The following is a 13768-nucleotide window of genomic DNA, read 5'->3' as shown; positions in this document are numbered from 1 at the left end:
TTTATATGTACAACATTAGATTAAGTGGAGCAAAAATTAATAAAGAATTTCACTTGGCATGTGCCCTTTAGCGGACGATAGCACACATACTGTAGATCAGTACACTTGTGTGTGTGTGTGTGTGTGTGTGTGTGTGTGTGTGTGTGTGTGTGTGACAAAGGTAGAGCAATAAATTGAGAGAGCTAAAGACAGAGATTTAGACAGAGAGAGAGAAAAGTTGAGGAAGAAAGCGGGATTGTGTTTGCTTTCTTGTTTGTGTGTGTGTGTGTGTGTGTACGTATGTGTGCATGTTACTTTCCCTCCATGTGCACTCTCACACACACACACACACACACACACACACACACACACACACACACACACACACACACCCTGAACGATCTCATATCTGATCTGCCAGACATGAAATTGGGTCATGGCCTTCTGTGCTGCTATGGAAACCGTGTCAAATGCCTCGCTGTGATTCGCTGATGTTAAATAAACGGGGGAAATTTAATGAAATTGGTTTCTTTATATGAGAAATGGGATAGAAAATGGAATTCATTAGGGGAGTTTCATTCCTCTCCATCTTTTGGCTATCTATCTCTCTTGTGGTTTTTCTGCTTCTGTCTGCAAAACGAATAAAAAAAACCCTAAAAAAACACAAGTACGTAGAAGGCAAAGAAGAAAGAGACAGATAGTGGCTAATTCCATACAGCATCTAATAGAAATGGTGCTCTTTTCACAGTGACCTCACTTCACAGGATGTGTGACTGAATACTGCACTCAGCAGCACCTGATTAAATTGACCCATGTGTTAGAGCACACAGGCAGAACAGCATGCGAGCTGCGAGTGTGTGTGTGTGCAGCAACACAGAGGGCAAAGAGAAGGAACTGTCCAAGAAAAGAGAAGCACAAAGAGCAATTAGAGAGCAAGAGGAACGAGGAAGATAGCAGAGGTAAGTGAGGCGAGAAAGATTGGGTTGAATGAGAGGCCGAGAGAAATAAAGAGTAAAGAGAATATTGGGAGGAAATAGTAAGACAATGAGCATTGTGGCGGCGCATTAATAGAATTTTTACAGGACATTAGCTTAACTGAATGTGGCGACAGGTACCATCCACGGACTGAAAAGGAATCACCACATCCACCTGCTACCTCAGCTGTAGTAAAGCCCCAGGTGTGTTTACCAGGAAAAGGGCAGGCATTTGTACTTGTTGCTTTTGACAGCCGTAATTCAGTCTTCACAGCCAGATTTTCTGTTTATATATGTGTCGTTAGAATATGATGGTGACATTAATGTATGTTTTTTTTGTATTTCAACAGTGTACTTAAAGGTCCTATTAATAACATAAATAACATTTATACCACTATATGTTGCATTCTCCCTCCCCTGATCCATTGCATTCACTTCACAACAAGTGGTTGCCAGTTCAGTGCACAACCTGCATATTCTCATAATCTCCCGATTCAATATTATCACGATGTTTGGCGATTCGATATGTATTGCGATTTTTAAGTATTGCGATTCAATATTACATTTTATTGCGATTTTTGTTAACTTTTTTAACACTAAACCATGAGAAAAAGTTGAATCAGTTGTAGCATAATACGATACGTGTTTACCACTTTGGATTTAACATGTGAGGGTTCAGGTCGTATTTAAGCAGACCCTCTGTTGTTTTCTGCTTTGCCGTTTCGGCTGGCTGCGGCTGGCTGCGGCTTGTTTTGGTGACGGATACGGAACGGATATGACGTCACATTACAAATATATCGGCTCTGGCATTCAAAATCTTTATTTCAAAGTCATAAAAAAAATCACGATACATAGGTGAATCGATTTTTTTATTCGTTTTTCCCCACATTAACTGGCAACTTGATCGCTGATGACACAATGATACCATGTGATACCAACGTCCTTATGCTATTGGCTCACAAGCCTCGTTAGAAGTCAATTATCTTCCACAGACATAAACAAAACAATAATTTTGGACCCGTCAATTTTTTTTCAAATTATTAATCCACATCTTTGTATTTTTTTAGGGAAAAGCCATACTTTTATTCAGCATATTTCTAAAAAGCTCTGTGGGTGCATTATTTTATAACAACAAAAATGTTATGAATATAACCTTTAACCCTCATATGGACTGAAGATTGAGAAACAACTTCAGTGGAGAACCCCTTTAGCTGATATATGTTGCTGCTAGAAATATCAGCTGGGATGTTTTTCTATCCATGTACGGAATAATTACTATTTTATTTGGCTTCAGGACCCCTACAGCATTATCAGTACAGTAATCAAGCTAGATTAGCAAAGCTGAGTGTATTTACCGCGGTGCATTAATAATGTTAGCGCAGTAAGCGAAGATGATTGTACATTATTACATGCAATTTTGTATGCCGATGAAGCATGTATTATCTGATTAATGAAATGCCTTATTGTGTATATATCATGCTGTTGTGAAGACCCCTGCTGAAGTGGAGATAGTGATGTCTCTTTGTGGTTCTGTGGATGTCTATATACGGTCCCATTCCCACACCTATCCACTCATAATCACCCTTTTACTTGATATTATTAAAATCAATCCCCTCATTTTAATATTATCTTCTTTTATGACATTTCCCTGAGGAAAAAAAATCCCTAACTTGTATCTTGTTACTCTCCCTCCCTCCATCCCTCCCTCCCTCCGCCTCTTTCTCTTTCCTCGAGTCTCTCTCTTTCTCTCTATTGCCCACACCAACCCAAGATAATCACCCTAAAGCGAGATTCTCTATTAAATCTGCGACACTATTTCACAGCCACAGAGCAATACACGGCATTATGCATACAAACCATTCCGATACTAAATTATTCTTCGACGGCCCCGTTAGGAAGATTACTGCACCAACAGGCACGACGCACACACTTGTATGTACAGTGTGTGCACAATGAACACGTCGCCACAAAGAGAGACGCAATGTACACATTGTTGTTAGGCAATAAGATGCAGAGACACACACATACGTATGTGTCTATATGAACACATATACAGTAGCCATGTGTGAGCACACATTGTAGCTGCCAGAGGTTTTAACATAATTCCACTGCAAAAGATTCAATTAAATACATAATACCATTTTACAACCAAATCTATAGAAAAGTGTGTTATTGCCACACTTGCACAATCAGACAACATTATAGCTTCCTCAACCAATCTGCGAGGCTGGACTCCCATTATGATATCTGGGATTGAAAAACAAACTTTTGCAAACTATTTTGCAGTTGAAAATCTGAACCGGGTGTGTGTCTATTTTTCTGTGTGTTTGATTAACTCACTTCAATCTCTCTAAACAATATTGTCTTACTGTATGGCTGCTGAAATCCAAATGTGTAAAAAGAGGAGGTGAAAATGTTGATATGCTCATCTGAGCAGTTGTATTAAGTGTGCTCACAGCAATAAGCGGACTTCTAATAAGCGTAGGTTGTACATGCCCCCACATCATTTGAATCTATTTTTTTTTTTACACTTAATATTCTCCTATAAATATGCTTCAAAATGAAATAACTTATATTAGATATGACAGCTGTTTTTATTGAAGATGCACTTATAATATTTTCATAAAATTCATTAAATATGAGGCCCCTATCAACAAAAACTAAAGGTCAATGTTAGTGTATTAATAATACACAGCAGTTCTATTAGACTACAGAGTCTTCCATTTAGAAAGCATAATATGACAAATATAATAATAATGTATTAATTTCTAGATTTCTATAAAAATGTCAAATGTCGATAAATAGCATTCAACCTTCACAAAATGTGCTTTTCTTTATTTATTTCAAAGAACCTTTGTGTCTCCCCCATTTCTGAAACCAAACTTACGCCCTTGAGTCGATGTTAAATGAGCTTTAAAAGTTTTAAACTGCTTCAGAGTGAAGGAGAGGTGAAACATTACATATAATATACACTGTATATCAGAGGTGGGACCAAGTCATTGTTTTGCAAGTCACAAGTCTTTGTTCCCGAGTAAATGTCCAAGTCAAGACTGACAAGTACCAAGTCAAGTTCCAAGTCCTAAACTTTGAGTTTTGAGTCCTAAACAAGTCATAATGTGCTCGTCACCAAATGTAATCAGTAACAAAACGTTAGTTCTTCATGGTTTTCTCCTGCAACTTGATTGGCTGCTGTCGGATTGATTCAAACAAATATAATCAAATGCAAGACCCGAAAGTATTCACCAAAAACAAAGGGTCTAATTTTCAGGGATTCAGCAATAAACAACAAAAGATAGAAATTCAGTTTGTTCAGTTCAGTTTAGTTTTTTCCCCCACGAGTAAAATCCTCTTTCCAAACAAACCAATAAAGGATCTCTCAAAAAGTAACTTCCGGTACCGACCAGTTGAACTACTTTGTGCACACACTTTTTGAATAACATACTTTTAAATCTTTGGGCTTGGGGGGAAAGTATTAAGTATTTTAAAATCAAAAGGCTCAAATCCAAGTGTAATCACGAGTCACTTGTCTTTTTTTTATTTGACTCGAGTCCAAGTCATGTGACTCCAGTCCACACCTCTGATACACTGTATATATAAGCCATCAAAAAACACTGAAACCCCCCTCCAAAAATGCAAGCCTACACGTGATTACGAGTCCCAGGCTGAAGTGTACACAGGAAACAGGAGAAATAAGAGGAGGGCTAGCTTCATAGGATGCACTAAGACATTAACACGACACAGACATGGCAGCTGGCTAGATGGAAGGCGCGGCTCTCCTCTCTGTCTGGTGTTGCTATGCTAATCTCTTCTCATGTCAGTTAGGATTACAGCGATCAAGTCTCACAATTTAAATGAAATGCAGACATGGCAAACATTATGACAGGTTTCTGAACAGTAATCTATTGGCTGGAGATAAGAGGGTGATGTAACAACACAGACCAACATGTCTGTCTACATTTCACCTTAGTGAAAGATTTAGTGGCTTTCCTCGAGACCAACAGAAGCCTTAATTTACCTGTGACCAAACAAATTACACTCATCAATTACTGTAAAATGTTCATTTACACACACACAAGTCTGCACTAAAACGCACTCCTGCAGCGAGTAGGCTCTGGGATTGTGTGTTTGCTTACACTCCTCTGTACGGTCGAAATGGTAGATCCATCAAACCAGGAGCCACTAATTAGCTAAGAGGCTCTCAAACAGTTTGAGCTAACACTGGAGACAAAAATACACTGAATATATTTCCTTTGGTGTTCAGATAAAAGGTCTCTGAAAACTCTGGCAGCCTTATTTTTGTTTAGAGAAGAGAAGAGAAGAGAAGAGAAGAGAAGAGAAGAGAAAACAGCTATTTGTCTCAAATATTCAAATTAGGTGTTCCAGTCAAACAAATGCCCACACGTTTTTGTTTGTTTAATTCATTGTTGAGGTATGATCAGGCCCAAAAATCGAGCCAATCCTACATGAACCTGCATAGATTCTCTCCAAGCCCAACTCGATCCCGAACCACAGCAGCAGTTTTGGGCCTGAGTCTGATTAAAAACCTGCATATCCACTGTAAAAAAAAAAAAGAATTACATGTCTGTACCAGACCATTGTGGTGAAGAGGGAGCTGAGCCAGAAGGCAAAGCTCGATCTACCTTCTGGCTCACGTATGGTCACGAGCTTTGGGTAATGACCGAAAGAATGAGATTGCGGATACAAGCCGCTGAAATGAGCTTCCTTCATAGGGTGGCTGTGCTCTGCCTTAGAGATAGGGTTAGGAGCTCAGACATCCGGAGGTTGCTCGGAGTAGAACCGCCGCTCCTTCGCGTCAAAAGGAGCCAGCTGAGGTGGTTCGGGCATCTGATCAGGATGCCTCCTGGACGCCTCCCTTTGGAGGTTTTCCGGGCACGCCCGACTGGTAAGAAGTCCGAGGGTAGCCCCAGAACACGCTGGAGAGATTATATATCTCGTCTGGCCTGGGAACGCCTCGGTGTCCCCCAGGAAGAGCTAGAAAACGTTGCTGGGTGGGGAGAGGGACGTCTGGAATACCCTGCTAGGCCTGCTGCTCCCGTGACGCGGCCCCAGATGAGCGGAGGATAATGATGGATGGAAGCTAAAGTCAACTAAAGTCTTTTCAGCGAGGGAACAGACATTTGTGGCATGATCTCCGACATGCACCTCCTCCTACGGAATGTTCAGCACAGCCCAAAAACTGTCATATCCCAGCCTATAAGTTCTGCATTAAAAAACAGACTAACAAAAAACAAACAAACAAGAAATTGGCAGAAAACCAACTTGATTCAACCCCAAGGGGATTTCGAGCAATAATAGCCCAGCGGGTCAGGTCACGCCCACAGTCTGAATATAAGAAGTGGACGTAGTCCCCTTGACGTCACCCATTGGTTTGTGGTGTGCCGTTTTGAAGCCTTGAGTGTGGCATTTTGGCTGTTGCCATCTTGGTTTTGGTCGTCACCATCTTGTTTTTTTTGCAACCAGAAGTGAAACCGGAGGAGCTAAGCATAACTGAACGCTGAATAAGAGATTTTTAAGCAACCAAAATGTTATAATTAACTTTCATGGACTGGAAACACGCTGTGAAAAACACGGACAACTCCCAGACTGGACAACGCCGTGGTACCGATCTGTCAATCACAAGGTAGCCACGCCTAGAGCATCCCCTGCTTTATGGTCTATTTGACTCTAAGTGGGACCATAATTTACTAAATGAACATCATGCTGTATTGAAGAATACTTGAAACTATCGATTGAGACCATAAACTCATGTTTACAATGTTTACTGAGGTAATAAATCAAGTGAGAAGTAGGCTCATTTTCTCATAGAATTCTATACAATCAGACTTGTTTTCGCAACTAGAGGAATCGCCCCCTGCTGGCTGTTAGAAAGGATGCAACTTGAGGCACTTCCGCATTGGCTTCACTTTGCAGAAGCGTAGGCTGCTATCGTGTTAGGGCAAAGAATCAAAGCTCTACGTGTAAAAACAAGAATTTGTGGATTTATTGGGTATTGTGTATGGGACTATTTCTTGGTTGGGTGCAGTGACTTCCTGCCAAGCAACCAGTAGAGACTCCAGGTAGGGATTAAACACAAAAAATACAACATGCTAATTGAGTATTAGAGGTGCTGGTATAGGCAGATTTGGTTATCTTCGGACCGAGCCAGGCTAGGTCTTTCCCTCTGTTTCCAGTCTTTCGGATAAGCTAAGCTAAGCTAACCGGCTGCAGGCTGGTGCTTCACATTTAAAATTCTGCAACACAAACATGCACACATAGAAAGCTGCTCGTATCTCGTTGTTGTTTATGCTCATACACAGCTCAAATTGAATAACCTAACGTCTTATCTTCTGGGACAGGGATCCAACCATGACACAGTTTGACACAGACCTAATGAATATTAATGAGTGCAGGTTACATGCCACGCCAATCAGCATGTGCAGAAAGGGTCAAAGTCATCTAATGGTGTTTGTTTAACACACATTTAAAGGTGATGATTTGTCTTAAATTCCAAAGAAAATGTTCACTTGTCATATCTAGAGTTATAGAGCTGTATTTAAATCCACTTTCCAGCATAACATGAAGTCAGTAAAGCAGCTGAATACTTTACCGTTGGGGCTTTCTTCGTCTATGGCAACGATGGTAGCAGGAGGACCCGACCGAGACAGTTTACATTCTGTGAAGGTAAAAAAAGAAAAAAGGGAACATTTAGAGTTAACATCGGTAACTTGTAGGACTTCGCTTCTTTATATCCATTATAGAAACATATACATATGATTCACGGATGATTCACTTGAAAATGTTTTAAAATGATTTGTAAGTTTTGTCCTTCAAAAAAAATAAGTGGTTGCTGCAATCACTCCGTCAGAGAGAGACACTCTTTGAAATGGAATTGGACTCTGCAGAGCACAGTGCTTATATATATCAGAGTGAGTGTGGTTATGAGTTGCAACAGCAGGGGACTAAAAAGGACTGAACATAGGTGAGGAGTGGAGAAAAAGGATTGAGGTGTACAGGGGTTAGCAGAAGGGAGTGAAATAAGAGGGGAGTCTGCACAGAAGAAAATGATGATGGACAAGGAGTCACTTGTTCTTAGAGATACAGACAAAGACATAAAAAAAAGTATATAAAGAAAAATACTGTAAGGAAAACAGCAATAATATAATAAAGGATAAGTGTGGTAGATATAGTTTATTAGCTTCATTCTTCTCTCTACAGTGAAAGGAAATGAAAAAGAGCAGAGGAATCATATAATTGGAATGAATGTAGTAGAAAAAGGGATGAGGTAGGTAAGGGAGGCGAGACTTGACAGTACCCATTTTTCCATCGGTAGCGACAGACGTAACCCCCCCTACAGCAATCTTTGCAGGGTTAGCGGGGGTTAATAAGCCAGCACAGTGACTGAACACACAGTTAACAGAGGATGAAAGAGGAGATAGTTCTTACCCTCGTATTGCCAGTCTGCAGTTTGAGACATCCCACCAGGAAGGAGAAAAAGAAGAGGAGGAGGAAGGTAGCAGCCAAAAAAAGGAGGATAGGAAGAAGGAAAAAAGCAGAGGAGAAACATCATGAAAGATATCCTTCAAGAGCAAAGCCACAAAACAACCAAAAAAAGAGAATAAGCGGGAGTGAAGTTTTCAAAAACATGCGTAAAATAAAGTAGAAGTTGTGAGGTGTGCGTGTTGGCATGTACATTATACAAATGTTGCTTATCTCTATGAGCTTTTCCACCTCCATTCATAGCCACTACGCACTCTTACTGTATTACTATTAACCCAAGCTGAAGGCTTTAAATGGTCCCATTCAGAGCGGGAGAAACAGCAACCAACATTCGAGGATTCTCCTTTATCCAGCTGTGAATGCAGAAAATACAAGAACTCATTCAGCAGACAGGGCAACATTATTGTTCAGTTCCTCGAGGATGGCTGGGGAGAGAAATCCCACAGGGAGGCTGGAAGACGGATATCTGCTCACCTAGAAAATAGACTTCATGGAACAATGATCACACTTTCTCTCACTCTGTCTCTCTTTCCCCTCCACGATTAAACATTAACAACTGTGTGACATTATAGATTATCTCAGGATTCATTGGTATTGTGTCTTGTTTCTTGATATGTGGAGACGGCATTCCCCAAATATAGATTAAACGGCCCTAGGGATCCGAATTGGTTTATTTTATTCGCTGAAAATGATTGGTTTCCTAATTTGTCATGCTGAGAAAGAGGCAAAAGAGGTTTTCTTAGCTAACAGGCATGCTGATTTAAAACTGACCCTCAAACCAAGCTATGTGCTGTAGCTTGCACACTTCACACTACACTATTGTGTTGAATGTATTGTAAGTTTTATAGCCTAACTGTATGATATATCTCGTGGCAAATATGCTAAAATATAAACTACGTTCACATAATTTCTGTTAGGTTTACCTTCAACGACAATGTTTCATTTCCATTCCAGGGAGTGTGACTTACTGTGTCTTACTACTGCAAATAGACTATATATATAAAGATGGACAACATGACAGCTCTCCAATACAGTGCTACAGGAATGAGTCCTAAAACCCGGAGATGAGTTAGCATTTTAGCACTTTCGGTTCGCTCGTCTCAAAGTCAATGGCTTTTTTTTAAATGGGTTTTTAGTTAGATGCCTGAAATAAGGTCTGTGGTTAATAGATTTTAATGTTTTGTTCTACAAGATAATATACGTCAGTAAATATCCCACTCCCGCGCCGACTCATCCGCCATTACAACCTCGTTGTGTAAGCTTGCACTCATGCGACCGTGGTGTAGGTTGTTCATAGCCTAAGTGTTAGCTTTTTACTTCTGGCGATTGCATGTACACTTGAAACATCATAAAAGTGGTGTTCGTTTGTGAAGATTATCTTGCTGATCAAAACGTGTATGTATCATAAACGTTTATTTGCCACAGAGTTTATTTTCTGCAATAATCCAAAATCAAGTGGAAAAAATCCCATTGACTTTTTGTCAATGGAACCAGGGCAATGCTAACTTCCTGGTTGCCCTACAAAAACATGTCATCCCTGCAGCATTCTGTAAAGACGGACGACATGACATCTCCCCAGCAGTGAAGCCAAAACAATTCCATCCACTCCGGGTGGCTGGCTGCACTATAGGGCATAAATCCCGCCCCCTCGATGTTAGCGGTTAGGACATGGGTCAAATTAAAGAGTCCAATAATTTTTTCCCAAAGATGGTTTCTGTCATTTTAGGTAGGTCTTAGCACGCTGATGTATGTTCAAGTGCTCATTTTTCAAAATCTCAAGATGCACGTCGTCCATCTATATATACAGTCTATGATACTGCACCAAAGTCGTAGTGAGGACGTTTGAGTGGATGATTGGGTGTACACAGCACAGGACTTGCTACACCAAAGACTGAGGTTTGTGTTATGTCTCCCACATGTTGTTAGGTTTGGATTAATACATTTATTCCACTTTCTTTTTGAAGGTGTGATGAGAGGGACATATCAAACTAAGTAAAAAAAACAACGAAAAAAACAACAGGGCACAGTGATTTCCTGGAGTCGCGTTGACCCAAGGAGGTTGCCAGGCAACGAGCTGCTTAGAAGTGCTGGGCTGATGGATACACTGTTGTTTGTCAAGAAATAGTTACCACATGTAACTCCCTCTAAAACCACAAATTGACATGTTTACATTACTGTTGCTGTACAAATGAGCCAAGCTAGCTGTTTCCCACTGCTTCCAGTCTTTATGCTAAGCTAAGCTCCATATTTAATGAACAGTTATGAGAGTGGTGTTGATCTGCTCATCTAATGGTACATGTCCGCAGGGGCGTTTCTTTTACCGTGATGGATCGTCTCGCTTCCCAGCATTGGACGCTTGATGGGCTGCCACTAGACACAAGGCATGGGGCACCTGATTGGACGAACGCTTTCTAATACAAAGAAATTTACTGTGAATGTCAGTAATTAAATCAAAACTCGATTATTGGTCATTTGACATATTATAAATATTTACTATATAAAGAAATGCCTTGTAGTTTTGTTGTAGTACCACATTTTGCCGGTGGGATGTGTAGGCCTCTTTTGGGTTGGCTGGGTTTTCTGACTGTGACCATCTGTAATGGTAAATGTCCACAGGGGCGTTTTTTATCGTGAGGGATAGCTTCGCTTCCCAGCATTGGACGCTTGATGGGCTGCCACTAGACACTAGGCACCTGATTGGACGAACGCTTTCCCTCGTGGGCTGCTGCTCCCAGCTTTCAAACCAGAAGCAACATGGCGGCTCGTTTGGAAACTTTCTTCTCTTATATTATGAAAATAGTTCACCGAAATGTGTTTCTGAAACCATTTTATGCGAGAAATAAGCCACGCAGTTGCTGAATCTGTCTTTAATTTGGATTAACAACACTTAATTTAAAAGTTTCTCAAGAGTTTGCAGAGGCGGCGAGTCCTTTCGGACTAACGTGATTTGCATAAAATAGCCTAGACTTCAACTTTATGCAAATGAGGAGTGGCCAACGTGACGCCCCGTCTCTTGAATTGCGCCACCACGCTACCAGAATGCATCGCACGGCTGCTTACATAGACTATGAATGGGAAGCATGAAAAGGACAGAGGCTGTGGACATGTACCATTACTCTCGGAAAGAACACATATAAGCACATTTCCCAAATTATTTTAATATCTCCCTCAAACCAAGTGATTTGCATTGTCTAAACATAACTGTAAATATGATAATAATGCTTTATTTGCCTGGATTGGATAATGTAAGGGGAAAAAAATTAATTATGTGAACTTGTTGCACATACATCCCAGCATTATTTTCTCTACAAAACACATTAGTTGCATGAGAATGGTAGTTTTTCAGAGACTGGGTTGTGCCAGCTCTTTCTTTTTAAGACTCAATGGGCGCGAGGTTCATGCTGTACCTTTAGTGCCACCTCTCTATGCAGGTGTCCCGACCAATGTGAACCCTCCTTAGCTTTCCAACCGCATACTGTACACACAGCCTGATTGCTTGTGCCTTTGTCCACCATCCAAGGTCTCTGTGGTGGCGAGAATCTTACCCCGGCACCCTTTTGAAGCTTTTCTATGGGTGCATCTCGGCTTAGCAATCCAGAAAGATGCATGAGCCATGGAACAATAGTCACTAGTTACATTACACTCTACCAGCTGGCTTGTGTGTGTGTGTGGGGGTGAACAGCAGATGACAGATGTGTATCCCCTGCTTGACTGCCTTTTTATCCTTCAGTGTAAGCTGATGCCCCTCATTTATTACTAACCAGCCATTTGTTCTCTATGGGGCATCTCTGTCTCTTTTTCTCCCCTCCTCTGTCTCATCTCATCTGCCTCTCTCTCTCTCTCTCTACCTGTCAGGCTGCTTCCCCCCTCAAATAATAAAAAATAAATGGGATGAAACAGTAAACAGTCTGGGCCGTAAACTTAAAGTGACAGATGAACACGATGAGATTTCAAATTGCAACGAGCTGAATCTTTTGAAAATCTGCGTACCCGGAACAGATAGGTAATGCTCATTTAAAGTCTGTCTACGATCAATTTGAAGAAACCGACGCCACTTCTTTCAAGTTAAATCTTGATTAAAACAAATGCCTCCGTGTCTTCGCACAGAGGCGTTGCCACATATTGTTAGCGGAATTTAAATTTAATGTGTTACAGTGATTTCCTTTCTCTGTTAAGCTATCTCAAGGTTGACAGTCTAACCGGAAAATTGCACTATAGGGAGGGAAATTCAGGATGAAGAGCCAATGGCATAGAAATGCAAATGCTCCGCTCTCCTTTCACATAGGTCACCAGCATATTTCCTCACAAGAGTGCACTTGTTTGTATGAGATATCAAATGAAAGGGCCCCTATAGCACAGTTCTCTTGTATGCCGGTACTTATCCTCCGTTAAGTGTCCACTCATGCTCCCCCCTCCAAAGTTTACTCGTGCATTTCTTCCCTCGTTGTGTACTCGTCTTCCCGTAAGCACTCACTTATCTCCAATAAGCGCACACTTGCTGCTTCTCCTCTCTCTCAAACTTTCTGGAAAAAAAAAAATAATCACCAAAATGACTTTGTGCATGAGCAAGTGAATAAATCCATTTATGCCAGGTTTCTGTCAAGCTGATGAAAAGCTCCACGGAGAGCCGTGCGCGGGGGAACGGGGAGGTTGAGCGTTCAAGGTGTGGACCACATAAAAAGAGAAAGACTTTGAAATACACCTCTCTCCGTTCAGACAATATCACAGGCAGTCAATGGGAAAAAGCTCGCTCATTTTCAGATTTATCATCCACACCCAATGCCGCGTCCTCTAAACCTGGAGTGTTTCAATCAATATCTTCCTTATTTACTATTCAAATTTTGTCCCATCTTAATTTGGCAGGAGGGAATAAGCAGGTACGGGTTGCACAATGGGGGCAGGAATGAAAAGCCCCTATTAAGAACAAAGTCGACTAACAAAGAAGAGAGAAATGACTGCAGATGAAAACCACACCAATCACCCGGGTGTCAAAACAGCTATTGTTGTTCAGTACACACACAGACACACAAAGCTTAGCAACTGTCTCCATGATACACACACAAACACACACGCTGCTTAGGAACCTTTTCTGCACATTCACGCCACTTGACACAGTTTACACAACCAAGCTCGTATGTCGGTCTGAACTCGCACCCTCACACATGCTAGAGTTACCATCAAATATACATGCAAAGACGTTGACTCAACGGGGCACCTGGACAACGCTGTTTGTGTGTTTGTGTGTTTGTGGGTGTTGATCCATTGGTTATGTAGAATGAATGAGTCACGAGGCAGAGAAAAGCTGCCAGAATAGAGGT

General features: G+C 41.1%; 1 protein-coding gene across 9 annotated transcripts in view; it reads right to left on the bottom strand.

Moving 5' to 3' along the window:
- Window positions 1–13768, bottom strand: part of LOC119479369 (protocadherin-15-like) — a 331261-nt gene that overhangs the window by 149362 nt on the left and 168131 nt on the right. For 7 of the 9 annotated variants that reach the window (XM_037754884.1, XM_037754889.1, XM_037754892.1 and 4 more), the window contains exons 4-5: window positions 8397–8411; window positions 7561–7626 (exon numbers count right to left, since the gene is read on the bottom strand). In XM_037754884.1, coding sequence (XP_037610812.1) covers window positions 7561–7626; window positions 8397–8411 — 81 coding nt within the window. The remainder of the gene's footprint in view (window positions 1–7560; window positions 7627–8396; window positions 8412–13768) is intronic. The other 2 variants (XM_037754886.1, XM_037754887.1) reach the window with 1 other exon arrangement.

This window comes from Sebastes umbrosus, chromosome 20 (genome assembly GCF_015220745.1).
Source record: "Sebastes umbrosus isolate fSebUmb1 chromosome 20, fSebUmb1.pri, whole genome shotgun sequence".
Lineage (NCBI taxonomy): Eukaryota > Metazoa > Chordata > Actinopteri > Perciformes > Sebastidae > Sebastes > Sebastes umbrosus.
The sequence above is the reverse complement of the archived record's forward strand: the minus strand, read 5'-3'. Positions and strand labels throughout refer to the sequence as shown.